General features: G+C 49.2%; 1 protein-coding gene across 4 annotated transcripts in view; it reads right to left on the bottom strand.

Moving 5' to 3' along the window:
• Window positions 1–20,255, bottom strand: part of NELFB (negative elongation factor complex member B) — a 28,697-nt gene extending 8,442 nt beyond the window's left edge. For 3 of the 4 annotated variants that reach the window (XM_085593792.1, XM_021542278.3, XM_085593793.1), the window contains exons 1-13: window positions 20,039–20,255; window positions 19,740–19,903; window positions 19,473–19,572; window positions 18,021–18,251; window positions 16,895–17,080; window positions 15,787–15,899; window positions 14,924–15,026; window positions 13,905–14,000; window positions 12,548–12,690; window positions 11,576–11,682; window positions 10,572–10,713; window positions 9,725–9,833; window positions 173–9,494 (exon numbers count right to left, since the gene is read on the bottom strand). In XM_085593792.1, the coding sequence (XP_085449918.1) occupies window positions 9,357–9,494; window positions 9,725–9,833; window positions 10,572–10,713; window positions 11,576–11,682; window positions 12,548–12,690; window positions 13,905–14,000; window positions 14,924–15,026; window positions 15,787–15,899; window positions 16,895–17,080; window positions 18,021–18,251; window positions 19,473–19,572; window positions 19,740–19,903; window positions 20,039–20,140 (1,734 nt within the window). In that variant the 5' untranslated portion in view covers window positions 20,141–20,255 and the 3' untranslated portion in view covers window positions 173–9,356. Of the gene's footprint in view, window positions 1–172; window positions 9,495–9,724; window positions 9,834–10,571; window positions 10,714–11,575; window positions 11,683–12,547; window positions 12,691–13,904; window positions 14,001–14,923; window positions 15,027–15,786; window positions 15,900–16,894; window positions 17,081–18,020; window positions 18,252–19,472; window positions 19,573–19,695; window positions 19,904–20,038 lie in introns of all 4 variants that reach the window. The other variant, XM_085593794.1, reaches the window with a different exon arrangement.
• Window positions 20,256–20,964: the final 709 nt, after the last annotated feature.

The following is a 20,964-nucleotide window of genomic DNA, read 5'->3' as shown; positions in this document are numbered from 1 at the left end:
TCAAACCCCCGGGGATCCTCCGAGCTGGCTCTTCGCAGTGCCTCAGGATTTGGGGCTGCACCCAGCTAATCTTGTTTAGGAGTGTTACTGAGTATTTTGCAGCTGGGATATTTTTTTTTCTCCTGCTGTTTTCTCACTCTCTTGTTTTGTTTTCCTCGCTGTTATCCCTTACCTGAAGCTTCAGCTGCTGTTTTCCTGGTGGGAGGCTCTGACAGGCTCCTGATGTGCAGGAAAGCTGTGCCCACAGCATCCAGGATCCCCAAACCACAGCCCCTTGACCTCCTTCCCTTAGAGTGGAGGATCCAGCTGACATTTGGTTGTGTCACCAGATCACAGAATCCCAGACTGGTTTGGGTTGGAAGAGACCTTAAAATTCATCTTGTTTCACCCCTGCCATGGACAGGGACACCTTCCACTATCTCAGGTGGCTCCAAGCCCATCCAGCCTGGCCTTGGACACTTCCAGGGATCCAGGGGCAGCCACAGCTTCTCTGGGCAGCTGTGCCAGGATCTGAACACCCTGAGATGCCCTCAGCCTCTCCCTTTTTTCCTTCATGGACACAATGCAAAAAAAAAAAAAAATGCTCCCCCAAGAATTGTTTTTAAAACCATCTTACTCAAAATTCCTGCTCTTCCAGTGCAATATTTCCATAAGTGAAATAATAAGTGCTCAATAACTATTTATGGTTATACAGAACCAAACCTGTGCCCGATGGAGCTGTGCCAACTGCAGAAAAGGGGGCACTGAGGAGGGGCAAACCCAGGGACCCCCAGGATCCTCCATCCCACAGCTCCTACACAGACAGGGAGAGCTGGGCAGTGCCATTCAGGTGTGACAAACACCTCACAACCCTCCCACCACAAACTCACCACGGGGAAGGTGCTGCCCAGCTTAGCTCACCCACCCGAGGTCAGGGGTTCCTCAGAAACTTTTCCCCTTGGGTGTGTAAGCACAGACAAGCATGCAGTAGCCAGGGCTCTGATAATTTTCTATTGATAATTTAACACACATTGGGGAATGCTAATTCCATGATAGATCTGCACATGAAATCAACCCAAGGGCAGCATCACTGCCCCAGACAAACGTGCACCTCCAAAGTGCTGAGGGACTTTCCCTCAGCCGACTCACGATGAGCCCAGAAGTGCTGAGTAACTCTAAATTGGGAGTGAGCAAGTGAATGAAAGCAGCCAGGACTGGAGGAGTTCTAGCAGCTCTGAAAATGGGGATATTTGAGGTTCTCCACGAAAGGATAGTGGAGCTGTTCCCATGGCAACGGAGAGAGTTGCCAGGCTGCAGGTGATGGGTTTTAATGTATGGCACGAGTTCAGACGTGGTGGGGGCTTGGAGACCAAGGACAACACTGATATTTTATACATATGCAATTTTTGATGAGTAAACCCAACGTGACTCCTTTGTTCCAGGGGAGAGAAGATTTTCCCACAGGGAGAGATGTTACCAGGGCAGGAGCAGCAGAATAACTCCTAACAGCTCACTCAGATTTGTAAGAGATGCTCCAACATCTGAACAAAAATAATACTTAATACTACATAAAGTGGAAAAGCCAATGATTTGTGAGCTGAGAGCACGGCAGCTGATTCCCAAACTGTGACTAGCCACAAGCAGTAAGTTGTTGGACAAATGAGTAAAAAAAAAAAAAGTAGATTTTAGAGTGAATAAAGCCCAGTTTGGGAGGGCAGGGTGCTGCTGAGGGACCCCTGTGGTGGCCATGGGGTACAGAGGGTACAGGGCCCCCCTCAGCAGTGGGGAGCCCTGGTATGTTGGTGTTTGAGCCTGAAGGTAGATTTAGATGAGATGTTAGGAAGGAATTGTTCCCTGGGAGGGTGGGTGACCCTGGCACAGGTGCCCAGAGCAGCTGTGGCTGCCCCTGGATCCCTGGCAGTGCCCAAGGCCAGGCTGGATGGGGCTTGGAACAGCCTGGGACAGTGGAAGATGTCCCTGCCATGGCAGGGGTGGGATGGGATGAGTTTTAAGGTCCCTTTTAACCCAAACCAGTCTGGGATTCTGTGATTCCACAGCTTCAGCCCAAGGGCACAGCCTCGGTGTTCTCCTGAAGTCTGGTGGGAGCAGAAGGACCTGTGAGATCCTTCATGTGTCCAACCACTGTCAGCAGAGCCCAGCAGCACTCTGCCAACTCCCTGTGGATTCCTAAGGGTTGGGAGCAATTAACAGCTGGGCTCTTGCCCTGTTTGATAACCAACAGTGCCCAGAGATAAGCCAATAAAATGTGTATCCAGCGTTATCACATAACACAGGCACCAAACAGAGCTCACCTGCAGGCAGAGCCTTGAGCTGCTCCCCAGTTCTCCTGCTCTGCAAAGGGCTTTAGTGAAGAGCCAGCACTCCTCACCCATCCCTGCTGCTGCTTGCACCCAGCCCCACAGCCATGGCGAGCTGCTGGAACGGCGTGGGGCCTGTGGGAGAGGAGAAAAGCTCCCAGCCTGAAGTGCAGGGAAGCAGGACCTGGGTGGGGTCAGGGGGCCTGGAACTCAGGCAGGCTTTGGAATGAAAAGCAAACTTTGGGAGACAAAGCAGTCTGCCCCAGTTCTGGTGGGGCACAAAGCCATGCGAGGAGAAGCTTGAAGCAGACACAGAAGGGATGCAGCTGAGCTCCTCAGCAATGACAACATCTCATTCCTAAGCAGCAGCCAGGGCAGGTTTGAAATTCCTTTGTAAAACCAGGGTGGACACGAGGCCAAGCCTCTTTGTCCAAGGCTCAGTCCAGCTGGTTGGGCTGGAATTAAAAGCCAGAATAACTGAGTAGTCACCAGCCCTTCACCCTTGCAAGCCCAGCTGCAGCATTCCCACTGTTTGGGCTGTGCATTGCTGGAGCAAAGGCCCTGAGGAACAGGACTGTGTCCCTCTGCTCCCCAGGGCCTCTTTTCCTCAGTTTGGCTGTCAGTCTAAGCCTCTGTACTCCTAAAGAGATTTTAAGAACCAGAAGTGGTAGGTGCCAGTTAATATTTATATTCATTGCAGCCCCAAGGGCACTCTGCAACACCAACAGTCACATTCCTCCAGGCTCCTGGGAAGCATCCACCATCCCATTCTTCCACTGGGAATGTGGTGTGGCTGACTTACAAACAGGAAAACCCACCTTCCTAAGGCTCACCATTGACCCAGAACTCTCACAATCCCCAAGGTGCATCACCAAAAGGCAGCAACAACTGTTGTGTTTTTTTTTTTTATTTTACAGTAAATCAGGCTTGACCTAAACCTTGCTGCAATTTTTGGCTTTTTAAAAGGAATTCCTGAGTTTCACTACATAGACAATGATCTGCATTTCCCTTTTGGAGCCCAAGGCTGCAGGACCCCTCCAGCTACCAGGGTAGACAAGTTTTGGAAACACCAAACCTCCCACACAGGTCAAACTGAAACATCAGGACAAGGAGCTCTTGCAAGAGGCCACGAGGTCATGGCTCAAAATTCCTGTGGCATCCAAAAAGGTCCAGTGACCCCCCCCAGGCAGAGTCAGGCCACAAACACCTGCAAGTGCAAGTCCTCTGCTCAGACACAGCACTGGCCAAGGTGGATTGCAGGTCCTGGTGTCCCCAAATCCCCCAAGCAGGGCCCTGTTGGTTGCAGGGCTGTTTCCTGCACCTCCACAGCCAAAGCCCATGCATGTTGTCCTGCTGCGTGTAGGTGAGATGGAAAACAGATTCCCTTTCTTGCCATTTAGCTGCTCTTCAAAGAACCTGTAAAAATCCCTCTGCAATTCTGTGATTATTCAGTGGAGACTGAGCAGAGACCACGGGGCTGGGAACAAACCTGCCCGTGACCCACTGGAGCTGATGTTTTATTGCTGCTGGCACCCAGGCTTGGTTTGACAAGTCACTGATGACACCTTGACCAAGGTGTGAGCTCAGGGGAATAAAGCACTGCAGCCACAGCTCTCTTTCCCCTCTCAGCACACCAGGGCTCCCTTCCTTCCATGTCTGGGAGCAGAGAAGAGAGGGGACACAAACTGCCAGAGCAGCTCTCAGCCTGCAGAGCAGAGAGGAAAATGGAGTTTCAGAGTTAAAAAGAACAAGGGGCTTTGCAGAATCTGACAGCTCCTTCCACAAGCTCACATGAGTCAATAATTAACAGAAGAAAGAACAGATGCTATGAGACACATTTCTTCTGAGGGTATTTACTTGCTTCTACCTACCACTGTGCCTGAAAAAGTGGTAATATGAAACTGCATTCCTAATCACTGGGTTGCTTTGTATCAGATTGGTAATGATTCATTACCAGGATTTTGTACACATTTTACCACTTTGTTCTGTTAACCCTCGTCAGGCAACTCAGCTTTGGCACAGCAAATTGATGCTGGCCTGAGGGAAAAAAATGAATATTAAAACTACAATAACAATTGTCTCTTGAGTCCTGGACTGGTTTTTTATGACAATGGCACAAGAACCAGCACGATTTATTCTGGCTCAAGCTGGAGGGCTGGTTACAGGAATTACCACAGGAATATCTGAGGGTGCTGAGGCCCTGGCACAGGGTGCCCAGAGCAGCTGTGGCTGCCCCTGGATCCCTGGCAGTGCCCAAGGCCAGGCTGGACAGGGCTGGGAGCAGCCTGGGAGACACAGGCAGATGTCAGCTGTGATCTCCCAGGGATGTTTTTCCCCATCCCTGGGCCCAGACCCTGCTGGTGAGAAGCAGAGCACAGACTCACCCCAAGGTAGCTCTGTCAGCCCAGCTGAGACACCTTTGCCCCTTGTGCAATTGTTTTGCTAGGAAAGGAAGCAGGTTTCACTGCCTCCAGTTGCTCAGCCTCGTCCTTCTCCAACTCCCCTGGCAGGTCCAGCAGGCTGAAATCCACCCACCCAGATGGTTCAGCTGCCTTGGTGAAGTTCTCTTTCCAGCTGCACTGACCTCGTTATCTTTTGTGTGGGCTCCACATGCTGCTGGATTCTCCTCAATTTGCTGATGGTCCTTTTTGTACCACAGAGGGCAAGAACAGGGAAGGGACGTGGGAAAGAGCAGGGAACGCAGAGGATGTCCATGATTTGGAACAACCATGTGGCAGCAGCCCTGTGTCCTCAGCACTGAGTGACCCTGGGTGGAGCTGCCCTCAATCCAGGTTTTGCACCCACCTGAAGCTCTGAGATGCTGATTTGCCTCATTTTTAATGTTGAGCCTGGCCCTGGTGGAAGGGGAGTGCTGGCAAGGGCACCCAGAGCATGCCTGGGGTTCAGAGCCACGGGGAAGGAGCTTGGTCCTTGTTAACAAAACAGCCTGGAGAGGAAATTAAGGTGAGAATGGAGAGTGGAGAAAGCAGAGAGGTCACAGAAGGATCTACCTGAGCTGCACAGACAGAAAGTGCAGAAATACTTCATCCTCCTGCAAAGCTGCTCCATCAAGGCTCCTATCCACAGACACAGCTGGAGAACAGTGGCAGTTGTGTGGCAGGACAGGCTTCTCACTGCTGTACAAAAGGGAACAGAGAGCAGCACCTGTGTGTCACCCATCCAAACTGGAATAAAGGCTGGAGAGCCTGGAGAGCCCCACATGCTGTCTCTGCCTCCAGAGAGACCCAGAGCACGCAGGTCCAGGCTGTGGCATCTCCAAACACACCTCCTGAGACAGCCTCAGCCTGAGGAGAGCTCAAATAGCGTTTAGAGCAAATAGAAACACCTTTAATGCACCTACAGGCAAAACTGGGGATGTTCTCTGCCCTCAAATGGCTGAATTATACTGAAAAAGTAATTAAATAACTAAGAAAAATTACCTCTCTCCCAGCTGAAACCAGGACAGAACAAGATTTTTCATGTCACTTCATTTTCTGGGCTAGATGCAACTCTTCCAAAGATGAAGACAGACATTCATCCAAAGAAGCTGGATAAGGGGAACTTCTCCTCTTTTACAGAAGTCACAAACCAAATTCCCCACCACACACAACTCACCAGAATTAACCTAAAGGAGACTGCAAAGCCTGAATCTTACAGAAGTTCTGCCAGGAAAGTCTCTTGGAGAGACATAACTTAGTTTCTGCTGTGCAGCATCTGCTCCAGCCTTTATCAGACACTCCTTTCAATGTCCATCTTCCCTCCAGCCACCTGCACCACATCCTGTTCATTATTCCCAACCATTTTCCAATGGGTGCAGTGCCCACAGCACCAAGAACAGGCTGTTCTGCCGAGGAGCAGGTGCTCTGGAGCAGTCAGGAGCGTGAGGATGCCTGACAATGGCTTCAGTTGTCAGGTCCCCACCTCTTGTCATCCTGTAAATCACAGCCCGACTGAGCCTGAAGGGCCTCACCTCTGCTCCCTCAGGAAAACCCACAGACCTGAATTCTTTGTAAAACTCTCTCAGCAGTCAAGCTCAGTGGGTTTGGAGAGAACACACGGTTTGTTCGTGTCACAGGGATCACACCCGTGTTATAAAGACAAATTGTCACCTCTAAGTGTGAGCAGGGAGCGATTCCAGCTCCCCGTGTGCCAGTCCGGGAGGATTTCAGGGCACGCAAGGCTGCACCACCCTCTAGTGCACACCCACAGCAGTGCCTGTGCTGAAAGTGGAAAAATTCCCTAATCCAGCCCTGCTGAACCTCCCCCGGAGCTGGGCCAGCCCCAGCCCTGCAGCAGCAGCTGCGGGAGCACAAGGGAGAGAACTCCTGTGAGAGGGAACCCCAGAGCAGAACCAAGGGGCATCCTGGCCTTGGCACAGGGAAAAGCCACTGTGCTGCACCCCAGCACTGTGCACATGCAGCACCCTGCACCCCATAGCCCTGGCAGCCCAGATCCCTGGAATCCCAGACCCCACACTCTCAGATTCCTGGAATCCCAGACCCCATACTCTCAGATCCCTGGAAACCCAGCACATCCAGCACATGGCATCCCAAACCCCTGTATGCCTGGAATCCTAGGCCCTGCACATCCAGCACCCTGCACCCCACAGCCCTGGATCCCTGGAATCCCAGGCCCTGCACCCCATGCTCCTGGATCCCTGGAATCCCAGACCCCACACCCCATGCTCCTGGATCCCTGGAATCCCAGACCCCACACCCCAGTGCAGCCAGCCCAGCTCCTGCCATGCAGGGTTTACCTGCACAACAGGGTTCTGTGGAATTCCTGGCACAGGAGAGAAACCTTTCTCATCTGAAAACATGGAAGCAGGTTTTCACTACCAAAACATGGATGCAGAAGATGTTCACTACTAAAACTGTTTTCTGGAAATTGTCTCTCTTCTCACACTCTTGAGCAGCACCAGGCCAGGAGAGCATGGACTGGCAGCCACTCCCTCCCAGCTGCCCAGCTCTCCCCTCCTCAGCTAAACTTGCCACCAGCACTGTGAATGGTCAGTTCGTATTCTGGGATTCAGTTTCTTCATGGATGTAAAAAACTGGGAAAAATCATCATTATGTGTGACAGTTCTGCAGGTACAGGGCTTTGTACCAAGCAGTAAAAAAATAATCATCCTGGATTTCAAATTCCTGCTGCAGGAGAGCACCACATTAGCCTTGGGATTTGGGGAACCTCAAGTGACCAAGAGAATTCCCAAAACAATCCTAAAACAACCTCAAAGTCTGAGCAGAGCATGGGGCCGAGCAGGTTCATGGGCAAGGTTTGGCAGTAGTGTGGGATGTTATTTTGTCTAAGTTACCAGGACAATTTAAACAGTTTGAAACCAAAACTCTGCAGGAAAGACCCAATTGTTACACCCAGGTCCTGTTTCCAACAAATCCAGTATCAGAACTGCTGAGAGGCTCCCAAAGGCAACCCTGACTCCAGGAGCTGCAAGGGAGACAAGAGGAACACAGGAAATGTGGGACGCAGGACAGTGCACCTGTGTCAAACATAAACATCTCCCACCTTTCCTGTTCCCCACAGGGTATCACACAGGAGAAATAAAGCACCAAGGTGGTGAAGGGAGGGGTGTCACTGCCCTCACACAGCATTTCTGAGCTCAGGAGGAAGAAAACCACACAGAAGGGGAGGGAGCAGCACTGAGGAGGGAGTTCCACCCCTCTAGTTAACTACCATATTTGTTTGGGTTTTTTTGGACACAGCTTCAGGAAACAGAAGAGTCTCCTGAGCATGACTTGGCACCCAGAGTGCTCAAGTCCCAGGAAACAAGAGCTGATGGGGGTAAAAAAGGAAGGAGGTTAAGGTTGGGTATCAGGACAAGGCTCTTTCCTCAGAGGGTGGCTGGGTACTGAACAGGACCCTGCACACTCCAGCTGAGGCAGAAGCAAAAGCAGAAGTGGAACAGAAACAGTGACACAAGCGAGCCATGAAGAACAGGCCTGTCAGCCTGGAGAAGAGTTTTGGGTGACCCAAATGCAACTTTCCAGTGCCTGAAGGGAGCCCTCAAGGAAGATGGAGAGACTCTTTACAAGGACCTGGAGTGAGAGGACACAGGGAATGGCTCCCACTGCCAGAGAGCAGGGTTGGATGGGATATTGGGAATTGGGAATTGTTCCCTGTGAGGGTGGGCAGGCCCTGGCACAGGTGCCCAGAGCAGCTGTGGCTGCCCCTGGATCCCTGGCAGTGCCCAAGGCCAGTTGGGGCAGGGTTTGGAGCCACCTGGGACAGTGGAAGGTGTCCCTGCCATGGCAGGGGCTGGGAGGTCCCTTCCAACCCAGGAAATTTCTACAATTCTATTTTTTCACAAACTGAATGTCCCTCCACCTACATTCAACCCTTACTGTCACTGAGGAACATCACAGTCTTGCTCTTTGTAAGTGGCTCCAGGACTCACTTTGAGCTACTCCTTTGGAGAAAAAGCTGGGAGGAAAGGGGAGACTGGTTCAATTTCTGGCTCTCTTTGTGAAAGCCCATCTGAGAAGAGGCTACCTGACTGCTGCTTGGGTTGGTGACAGCACTGGACACCTCTGATAGTGGAGCACATCTTACCAAGTGTCTCAAGAGCTGGAACCTCAAACAGGAACTGGTTGCAGTGGAGCTCATCTCCTCTGACTCTTCCTCCTCTTAAGCATCTTGTCCAGAGACCCCAAGGGGCAGACCAAGGCCAAAGGGAGCCATGATCAGCCTCAAGAGCCTACACCACCTGCTCAGCCACACCAGGGCTCCACACTCACTGAGCAGAGCTTAAAAGCATAGGATGCTAAGCTTAAAAATATGCATTTTCTCCTTTTTTTTTTAAATGTACAGTCAGATTTTAAGTGGATCTACAAGAAGACACTCAGCTATCTTTAAAAAAAGTAAACCTTGCAATGCACTGCATACAGTTTTCTACCCGGCCAGAGGCAGTGAGTCGGGTGAACTGCAGCATTTCCTGAAGGAGCTTCAGTGGCTTTGTTGCTGTTTCCACCACGTGGGCAGAGACACTCAGAAGGCAGCACAGGCTCAGCTCCTCTCCCCTCAGTCCTGCCCTGCAGCCACAGCTCAGCGTGAGGCTGGAGTGGGCACGGTGGGCAGGGGCAGCTCCATGGAGGGAGTCTCAGTCACTTCAGCTGGGCTGGGCTTGTGGAGCTCCAGTTTCTCGCTGAGCTGGTTGTAAAGCTCCTTCACAGCTTCCCCACTCTGCAGGACAGGGAAACAGGACAGTCACACTCCATTCTAGCCAGAACACCAAGTGTGCCTTCACTCTGGGTGTTTAGCACAAACCAACAGAGGAGGAGGAAGCCACAAGGTAATTAGGCCACAGCTTGGTACACTTGGAAAGCAGAGCTCGTGTTCCATTAAACAACATCTGGAAAAGCAGCTGCTTTCAGTTGCAATCAGTATTCCCTTTCCCTTGCTTCCCTTCCTACCTGCTTGGTGGGCTCCAAAGCTTTCTGGAGAGACTCCAGTTTGGCTGGGGCCACTTTGTGATGCAGATGCAGCAGCAGCCTGAGCACATGTCTGTGTACATTCTCCTTCCTGCAAGAGCAATTTGAAAGGACAGTAACCAAGACAAAAAAACACAATCTTGAGAGCAAGAAAGCCACAGCAACAACACCAGAATAATTCACCCCACCACAGACTTTATTATAAGTTGCCAAAAGCCCTGAGAAATTGAGCTTCTGGAAGGGGCTAACTCAGTGTAAGCACTATACACTGCCTTAGACCTTCAAGGATTCAAAGAAATTGTTCAACAGGAGTGGATTACCTGCACAACCATGAGGAGGGAGAAGGAGATTTTAAGCATAGAGTGTGTGGAGCAGGCAGCAGCACATGCTGCTATGCTCCAGCAGTAATTTCAGCCACTTGTAGGGAAGCTTTCTGGAGGCTGAACTTGTCTGCAGGCCACCAGCTAAACCAGAGTGACTGACCAGAGGTAACAACAGATTTTTGCACACTGGTGATACTGCAAAGAGCTGAAGTTAACTCTACATAGCCAGAGCTCCTGCAAAGCCTGAAGGATATTCTCCTTTGCAACTCCATCTTAGGGATAATGAATAGCAGTTTAGATAATAATTCACAGTCAAGACATAACCACTTTGCTGATAAAAACTTCATTCCCAAACATAGACCTTTCTATAAAGGAAAACGGCATCAGGCTTGTATTTCCACTGCTTGTGAAGAATTTGGTGAACTCCTAAACTATTGTTCAAAGCAGTTCAACTCTGTCAGGCATTCTGAAAACTCCTTCTCTCCAGTGAGAAAAATCTGCTTTACCTGGAGCAGGCAGTGAGGAAGAAGCCATCAAAAAGACTGGTGCAGAACTCCTCGAGTGCAAACTCATCACTGAGCAGGGTGAGGTTACCAGTGAGCAGGTGCAGAAAAATGTCACTGAAGGCCAAGTCACTGAATGTCTCAACTGCAAAACATGGGAAGGAAAGATGTGCCAAAACCTGTCCACACAGCTCCTGTTCCTGCTGAAAACCCTGCAGTGAGGTTTCATCATAGAATGGTTTGGATTGGAAAGGACTTCAAAACTCATCCACTGCTACTCCCTGCCCTGGGCAGGGACACCTTTCTCTGTCCCAGGCTGCTCCCAGCCCTGTCCAGCCTGGCCTTGGGCACTGCCAGGGATCCAGGGACAGCCACAGCTGCTCTGGGCACCCTGTGCCAGGGCCTCCCCCCTCTCACAGGGAAGAATTTCTTCCCAGTACCTCATCTAAGCCTACTTCCTTTCATTTTTTTTCTCATTTCCTTTGGTAACAGGCAGCCCAGGCAGGTGGCTTTGATCTTTCAGACACAAAAGATTAGGAGCAGATTGCTCCAGAGCTCTCCTGCAACTCATCCCAGAGGAGTCAGTGAACAAGATACTACTGGTGAAAAAAAATATGGCTCTGTTCAGTCCTATTTTGTTACCAGTTTTCCCATCACACAAAGCCAAGTCCCAGCAACTTCTGGCCACCTGCGACCAGTGTGGGCAGCAGCAGAATTGGGGCACCTGCTCTGTTACCCCTCGAATTCACGCAAATGGTTCTCAACTGATCTCATTGTTAGTGGAGGCCTTGATGTAAGGAACCACTGACCTCAGCCACTGTCCCTAAATTCTCACATCAGCAGAAAACTGCAGAACCCAAACACTCCTGCAAGGACTCACAACTAAGTGACCAGAAGAGCCATTATGTTCCTGGCTCTGACATCCCTGTCACTCCAGGTTTAGTGCCCTCCTGGGTATCCAATACGAGGCAAACAGCCATAGAACAGAAGATGAGACAAAAACTTACCTAGTGCTGGCAGCAGCCTCAGAAAAGCATTCTTGTTCCTCTGTTTGGTGATGTGAAGGATGTAATACAGCCCAATCTCACAAGCTATTCTGTTCTCCTGCATGAACCTGTTATGGCACAAGCAAAGTTTATTCATCAATAAAGCTTTTTTTAATTTATTTTTAAGAGGTTTGAAGTACTTTTGGGGTAGTTATCAAGCAGGTATAGCAGTGGCTAACCTCAAACCCACTGAAGAGCAGCTATTCAGTGAGTGAGCAGATGGATCATCCTTATGTTCACTACCATACTCCAGAAAAACTGGAATTTGAACATTCAGCAAACAGCTGGATTCAACTGTCAACATTTATAATGTATTCATGATAAAAGTGCTGTTCAAAATGGGCTTTATAATAAGCCCAATAAAAATCCAATAATGTTTTAGTCTCCCAAAAGTCAAAGATTAACACTGTGATAGAGGAGAGCACAGCTACCAGGACCCAGTATACCAGATTCTGGCACACAGACAAGAATGGTGCTAGAAATCAGTGGAAGATCTGAACACAGCAGAGCACACGGAGGTTTTAATTATCTTTCTGATGTCCCTGGAGTGACAGGTTATCAACAGAGAGAGTGTGGGTGTCAAAAATGCCAAATTTATGATTTACACAGTGCTCTTCAACAGGGGCACTCATCCAGCTGCACCCAAATATCACCCAAAACTCAGCATTCACTGCCTGACAGAAACACCAAATACTCTCAGATTCAATGACAAAATTGCCCATTATAGAAATATTACTTCGTGTAGATAGATTTTATTTGAGGGGCACAAGGGAAACCTGTTTTGTTAAAAGGAAAGTTCAAACTTGATTAATTAGCACTGAATCTTATCCCAGGAAGCCTTGCCTTTACCACAGGCAGTTTTCCCTGCCAGGTCTGGCTGGCTCCTTGCTGCTTTGGTGCCAGACCCTGCAGGGGGTATGGCCAGGCACCTACTTGGTGAAAGCCTCGGGAATGGTGCTGGGGTAGGGGATTGGTCCCTTCTCCTCCGAGGGCAGCTTCTGATCCACAGTGAAGGTGTGGTCATCCACCACAAAGGACATCAGCAGGGGCAGGAACCTGGTGATCAGTTCGGCTTCCTTGGAGAGAGGGAAGAGAACAAAGCCATCATCAGTCACTTCTTGCTACCTGATCGTCCTCAAGTGCTGTGACAATTGCAAGGCAGTGTGAGTAGCCTCATCCTACACTGAGGAAAACCAGCCAGTTCCAGTCAAAATTCCTGAATAATTCACTTCCATGCGTTCCATGGTAATTAGGAAAACTCTACTTCATGTCACTACAGAAACACTGCTGCTCAAACCCTTTCTTGGGACAACTGTGTAGCATTTCTTCTGAGAGGCCCTTCCCAGCACTGCTGCAGGCATGGCATGTGTTCAGGATGACATCAAACTGCTGATACCAACAATCACTCACTGCCAGCATGGCCCAGGCTTATTTGTGGTAACATAACCACAAATAAATCAGGTTTCAAAAGCTGATTCAGAGACTCCCTTTGGAAAGAAACTGAGTATTTTCCCTTATAGGTTCATGAGGTAGCACAAATCACAGCACTACCTTCAGAATTACTGGTCACTCTTACTGCTACAGTCCCGGTGTTATGCACACCCTCCCTGGGTGAATTTAAACATCCTAGCAGCCAGGAGTGGATGCATTTTGGAGACTTCAAATGTGCCCCTAGGTGTTTATAAAACATTTACTGCTTTATAGTTCAGAACAGAAACAGCAAATTCCTCCTAAGGAACAGCCCCACTGTGCAACACCAGGGTTGGCCCTCCTACCCTCAGCTGAACTACACCAGGGATTCCTGTAACACTGGGAAAGGATTTCCAAAGCATGTAAAGATTACAGTTCAATGTGGCACTACATTAAACTGCTGTAACAGAGAGCTGGGAGGAAAAAAACATTTTTCTTGTCAATGAAAAGCTTCTGAACTGCTACCAGAGTTTGAGACCAGTCCTGGAAATCCTGCTTTCCTCATGCAAGATGTGTTCTACAAACACATCAGTTGTGTGCAAGACTCCAGGAAAAATGAGAGAGCAATGAGCAACCAGTGGAGCATTTAGCAGAGGTACAGGCTGATTTTAGAACAGTAAGGACCAGGCATCCATAGAAATAAAAAGGTGGGTAATGGAAGCTCACAGCATGTCCAGAACAGCTGCTCTGTGACCACTGTTTTTTCCCCAAGAAAGCTGAGACATTTGGAGAACAAATGTTTAATCAGGAATGCAATAAAATAACAAACAAGTCTAAATTTGATTAATTGTGTTGAATTCTTAACATCAAAAGGGCTCACCATTTTTGGTTCCTTGAAGACTTGGCTGTCAATCATGTCCCAGGCCCCCTGTCCCAAAGACAGCATCCTAAGGAGCAGCAGCAGATCCGGGCTTTCCTCCAATTTTAAGGGGAGAAGAAAAACAGCTATTTTGATCTTCACATGAGATATTTATTTGGAAGAAGTGGTTTATATTCAAAGCTGTTCTGGATTAGCAGCTTTGTCCAAGACTGCTAAAGGCATTCAGTTCAAGTTAATTGAAAACTGATCCTCAAATGGGCATCAAATAACTGCCACACCTCAGGGTTTGTGGGGGGTAGTAAATTTATAATGCACCAGGAAGTCTGCAGCCACCTGAGCACATCTTTTTAAAATGTGTCCAGCCCAATTAGTGCACTAGAATATAATGTGTGAGAGGACAAACCAAGTCATTTCAGCAGAAGAAAGGAGGAGAAAGGGTGTGTAAGAACAGATTGTTTGTGTCCTGAAATCCAAATGACTTTCAGTCTTAAACTGTCACAAGGAAGTTGCTCCATGCAACAAGAACATTTAACAACTCAGGGATAAAACAGCAAGTGGCTCCCATTGTTCAGGCACCTGTCAGGGTGCCCTTCTTTAACCTTTCAGCACCTCCTGCAGACTCCACTTGCAGGAACTGTGTTTTATCTCAGCCACCAGACCAGAACTGTGCAAGCAAACCCATGGCATTCACCATGGCAGGAGAAAGGTGCTGCTGTCAGACAAATTGATGGAGGGACAAAGCAGGGAGGCACAGATTCTACATATTATTCTGTATTTGCACAGCTGCCAGGCAGAATGAGCCATGCAACGTTTGCAGAGTTCCAAAATGCCCACCATGTCCAAAGAGCTCCTGCAGAGCTCTGCAGCAGGTGCTGCAAATGGACAGGAATCATGTTTCCCTTGTTTCAACTGCCACATTTGGGAACTTAATGAGACTTGGATGGTGCCATTCCTTCCCTGATGGCTGTCAGTCAGCCTAGAGAATAATTCAGGTTAGCTACACAAGCTGCAATACTTACCCTGGGTAAGGTGTCCTGCCCAACCAGGTCTTGCAGGTGCCTTATGGTGCTCAAGGCTAAGGTGTTAATGGCAAAGGGATCACACAGGATCATTGATAAGTCCCTGAGAAGAAGTAAAAACCAAACACTTGTCATACATAACCAACAACCCCATTGTACAGGTCCAAACCCAGCTGTGTGCACCTCATAAACTTTGTCCTGCCTTGTAAAGAAGTAACATTCATGGTGGTTTTGATGTGAAAGAACACAAATAACAATTGCTCAAAGTCTTCTGCACTGAGATCAAGCACAAAATCTCCCACAGCCAGCTGAAGGTCCACTGGGAGACAGCCCACAGATAGTGAGGCTCTGGTGGGCCCAGCTCTTCGAGCTGGCAGGTTTTGACCAAAAGGTCCCAGAGGTTTTTGAAAAACAACAAGTAAAAATGAATTCTTGAGTAGCTTAAAATACCAATGGACAAAATCTTAAAAGTACCAGCTAAATAAAATACTGTGAGACAACCTTCCAGAATAAGTGTACCAGATCACAGCAGGATTGTCATTTGAAGCTAATGAAGCATTTTAACTGACAAACATCACCAGCCCATTTTCTCTGGGTTTAAAGCCAGACAAGTCATTAGTAATAAGTTATTCTGACTCTTTAAGAAAGGCTCCTGAATTTTGTTATGAGGCCACAGGGGAGACCACCAGGATGTGCTTGGCTGTGCCCCAGCACACTGAGGGATGTTTGGATGTGACTGCACAGAGGGGCTGCTGGATGTTTGGCTGGCTTTAGGGAAGAATTAACATCTACAGCATCTGTCAGGTGTTGTGAATGCTAGGAAGCCATTTTCAGTTTCCCAATTAGCAGCCCAAGTGCCTTACCCCAACACTTGTTCTTGTCCTTTCTTCACCCCATCCAGGAATCCTTGCAATTCCCGAGCTCTCTTGTTGTCCACGAACTTCTCCCGAATGCAGGCGTCAAGGCACCAGGTGAACTGTCAGCAGATGGAGGGAGCTTTAGGAACTCATTAAACCAGCAATAAAACACATGCTGTCAGAGAAAACAGGCTCAGAATGACCTCAAAATATCTCCAATTGAGGTGCTTCATTAATGCACCTGGGCACAGTACCACACTGGTGACTAACAGAGGCCAGAAAGGCAAACATCCCAAAAGGAGGTTAGGAATGCCCAGGGAAGTTAACCTGGGGTCGCTTTCTCCACTTCCAGGGAAGGCATTCCCTGGCAATTAAGAAGCAGTTATTAAATCCACCACCGTCCTGCACACCTGTGGATTTATACAAGTAGGGGACTGAGAAAGAAGCAGCATCACTTAGAAATAAAAATGTGGTTTATTTTGGTAATTGGAATAGCACTCCCACACTCTAAATAAAGGAATATTGACAGTGGAGGGGTCCCTGCTTTAGAGCTGTATTACTGAACTATTTTTTAAGCAGAATACATGTAAAACTTAACAACTACCTCAGAGAAAAGGCCTTGTTCCAGGTCAGAGTGATGCTATCATGAACAAGGGGCCAGTAACAAGATCCTGCTGTGACATTACCACATCTGTAATTCCTAATATTTGAATAGTTTCATGTTTTCTTATAATTCAATATCCAAAGTATTTACTGTTACACACAGTTTACTGACAGATGGAGCATATCCAAAACTGGGAGGGGAGCCTGGAGTAAGAACCTGGGGCCAGCTGGTGTTTTTTATTATTTCTGCAGCATCTACATAGAATAGATGTCAGATTAGACATTGCTTTTAACACTGCCAAAGTACCCTAAGCTTGAACGATTCATGGGTTATGAGATAAAAGCAAACTGCTGGTTAACCAAGATGAAGTTTTCACCCAAAAGTTCAAGGAGTGTAAGATGACATTTAGGTTTAAGGTCTGAAATCTCTTTACAGAAAGGATTCATCTTCTCTGGGCTTTTTGCAGAAAATTGTCCATAAATACCCCTGTCTGTCCCATGTGATTGGTACCTTGTGACAGGGATCAACAGTGCAGATGTCACTGATCTCCAGGTCATGCAGTGACATCAGGAGCTCTGCCCTCAGCGTGCAGTAATGGACGTTCCTGGTGCGCAGGAACAGGGTCCTGAGGAACTGCAGCACCATGTCGTAGAGCTTCACGTTCTTCCCGATCATCTGCGTCAGCTTCTGCACCACCTGAGCTCAGAGGGAACACGTGGGCTCAGCACCAAGAGAGGCTCTCATTCTACACACACACAAATGTCAATTAATTATGTTATCTGATTTACCGAGACTGAAGCATCTGCAGGGACATGAGGTCCTGAAAAGGAACTGTTTACCCCAAGATTTCCAAGAGCATTTGTTCAAGAGATGTTCACCAGATCTTCAAAAACTAAAAGCTGCCATAACCTGGTTTTGTCCCAACCCACAGATTCTTTCTTCTACCCTTCTGATTCTCCCCCCATCCCCTCAAGGAGAGTGACCAAGTGGAGGTGTGGTGCTGAATGTCCAGCTGGGGTTAAAGCACAACTCTGCAGTGCAAACCTGGAGTAAATTGCACAAGGGCATTTACACCAAATGATTCTGAAAGCAAAACAAGCCTAAAACAAACCCTCATGTAACAGATGTGCTGTGCTCTCTGAAATTAAAACTATACTGCCTTAATTTAATTCAACTTTTCCGGATGCCAATTAACTACAACTTTCTACATAGTTTTTTTTTAAAAAAAGCAACTTCAGTTGAAATACATCTACTAAAAAAAGTCCTAAGAAAGCGAATTTAACATATCAGCATAATCAAACTGATGTGGTAAGAGATGTTCAGCCTTCAGAACAGCTGAAGTGTATTAAAACCAGACTGACCACCAGAGAAAAAATCTGCCCTTTCTTTTTTTGAAGTGTATAAACAACTTAGAACATTCATCATTTATTACACAACAATTAAAATAATTCCTCCTGCTTTTATCAAAATGTGCAGGAGAAAATGGCCTGGTGCTTCCTGCAAAGAGTTTGTTCAGCTAAACAACTGCAGCAGTGAAGATGGGCAGAAAAAAACAGCTCAGGTTATTTATGTGATGGTTGACTGAAAGCTGGTAATTCCCCTCACCAGCACATTGTGAGGGTTTCCTTGTCCTTACCTCTCCTTGACGTCTCGTTTTGGGAGATGGACTGAAGAAATTTTGCAAGAAGGAAATATCATTGCTGAAGAGAATGTTCTCCTTCTCCAGGATGTATTGCTTCAGCAAGGGTGACACCTCATCCCCAAAGAGAGCCTGGTTGTCCTGCCAGATCTGCCTCTTCACCTCCACAGCACAGGCCTTGTACAGGTCCTTATCAGCCATCACCAGCTTCAGCTTCTTCTCAGGGACCTGCAATCCACAGAGCAGGTACAGAGTGAGCAGCACCTCACCTCCCTGCCTGTCCATGTAACCATCTAAATCATGGAATCAGAGAACCTCCTGAGCTGGGAGGGACCCACAAGGATTATCCAGCCCAGCCCCTGTCCCTGCCCAGACCCCCAAAATCCCACCCTGGGCATCCCTGGCAGCGCTGGCCAAAGGCTCCTGGAGCTCTGGCAGCCTCGGGGCCGTGCCCATTCCCTGGGCAGCCTGGGCAGTGCCAGCACCTCTGGGGGAAGAACCTTTCCTGCTCTCCAGCCTGAGCTGCCCTGGCCCAGCTCCAGCCGTGCCCTGGCTCCTGTCCCTGTCCCAGGGCAGAGCTGGAGCTGCCCCAGGAGGAGCTGCAGCCCCGGGGAGCTCTGCCCTCAGCCTGCCCCAGCTGAACCATCCCAGTGCCCTCAGCTGCTCCTCACGGGCCCCTCCACACCCTGCACCATCCTTTTAACATTTTCCAACAGCTTTAGATGTTTTTTCATCTTGTGCCCAAACAGCCCCAGGACTCAAGGTGAGGCAATCCTCTCCATGCCGTGATCCCCACCTCAGGCAGTCTGGGCATTCACCCACCTGGTGTAGCAGTAGACCAGCCCTAAGAGACTTCAACACCCAAATCACACACCCTTGATTCTTTCAAAGAAGAAAAAAGGTCTACTTTAAATCTCCAGTGCTGAGATTTGAGGTGATGTTTCCAAGCTCAGTAATTTACTGAAGTTCCAGCAGTGTTTTGAGTCCATTACATTGAGTGCAACATGATGCTTTTAGTAAGGATTTTTGTTTCACAGACCTGATTCTCCCTCCTGCCTACTTTTAATTGCACTTTTCAAGCCTTACCTTCCACTTGTCAAAGATTTGCAAAACAGTTGTGGAAAAATTCACCTATCAGCAAACTTGACTTTTTAGGAAGCTGCATGGATTGAAGAAAATAGGGAAATAGTCTCGTCTGATAATGAAAATGTGAAAGGCTTTTTGAATTAGTCCACTGAGCTATTAGCAGATACAAGAATGTGTTGAATCCTCAGTCAGTTCTTGACACTGAAAAACACACTTGCAGAAGGAGCAGAGGGAGCAGAGCCTCCCTGCCAGAGGCACAGCAGAGACGTCACACCAGAGATGTCACACCAGAGATGTCACACCAGAGATGTCACACCAGTGACATACCACATCACACCAGGCCAACCAGTGCAGTGGTCCCACCTTGGGCAAGTGCTTCATGACACACATGACCACGGGCTGTATCGAGGGCATCTTGACCAGGGAAAAGCTCTTCTCTAGGAGATCTTCCAGCTTCTTGTATCTGAAATCATGGGAAAACATGAGACTAGGTACCACGCAGCAGTAAAGGAACGAAGTGGCCACCTCAAAGCCACTGGAACTCGGACCCTGAAGAGCCCAACTCTCCTTTAGAGAAGTCACCCACCCACTGTATTTTCACACAGAACTCCCAGGAGGCTGCTGACAAACCTCTCCTCGACCTTCCCCTCCAAAGCGATGGCAGAGACTCTCTCCAGCAGCTTCTCCCGCAGCTCATCGAACACGGACTGGTGGAACTCGAGCCGGGGGGTGCCGTGAAGGTCCAGGAAGGGCAGGGCATACTGCAGCGAGGGCAGCAGCACCCCGTTCTCCGTCTGCAACACAACCCGCCGAGGGAATGACAACGGCACTCGGGATTACAAATACAGCCAGGAAAAGCCCAGAGGGCGCTGGGGGCCGTCCCGTGCTCGCTGTCCCGCACGGCCCGGCCCCACACGGGCCCAGCGCACCTGGAACTGCTCGATGGCCTTCAGCGGCTCCGTGCAGTTCGTCAGGGTCTCCTTGAGGTCCTCGCCGTTGGCCACTCCCAGCTCCTGCAGCCCCGCGTACATGTCGGCCCGGCCGGGCGCGGGGGCCGCTCCAGGTGCCGTTCCCGGCCCTGTTCCCGGCCCTATTCCCGATCCCGGTCCCGGTGCCGATCCGGTTCCCGGTCCCGCCTCAGCTCCCGCCCCGGCTCCGCGCGGTCCGCCCCAAGCCGCCCCGCGGGCGGGCCCCGCGCCGCAGCACGGAGGTTCCGCCGCACCAAGGTTCCGCGGCGGCTGCCCCGGGCTCCCCGCGGCCCGAGGAGCTCGGTGCGGCTCGGCTGAGCGCCAGGCAGGGCGCATGGGGCTCAGGGAGCCTTTGGACAGCACATGCGATCACGGAATGGTTCGGGCTGGAAGGGATCATAGACGGTCATCTAGCCCCACCTTCCTTTCCAAGCAGGGTCATCCCAGAGCACACGGCGCAGGATTGTGTTCAGACTGTTATAAATGAAAATTTGTCCAGCCAAATTAAAATGAAATATAAAATATTTATTTTGCAATCAAATTCTATCTAGCCAGCCACAAGGAAAGAACAGAGCCGAGCCCGGGGTCAGCCCTGGGTGTGCCACAAGGAGTCAGCCCCAGCAGAGGTTTTCCTCTGTGCCCACACACCTCCAGCCTGGCACGAGCGGTTTTTATAGGGAAAATTCCACCTGAGGCCAAGAGTTCAGCAATCAGTCTTTTCTTCCATTCAGAGTCCATAGGTTAATGAGATTTTCTTTTTTGGTGATGAAGAACAATTCAGTGTCAGGAGTTGGTGAATCCCTTGATGAAGTTTACGGGAACGCTGCATTCCCATGGATCTGCCCGAGGATTTCCATGAGATCCATCCCGGGTCGTTCACGCCATGA

This window comes from Lonchura striata, chromosome 17, assembly GCF_050655825.1.
Source record: "Lonchura striata isolate lonStrDom1 chromosome 17, ASM5065582v1, whole genome shotgun sequence".
Lineage (NCBI taxonomy): Eukaryota > Metazoa > Chordata > Aves > Passeriformes > Estrildidae > Lonchura > Lonchura striata.
Note: the sequence above shows the minus strand (reverse complement) of the source record. Positions and strands in the feature narration are given on the sequence as shown.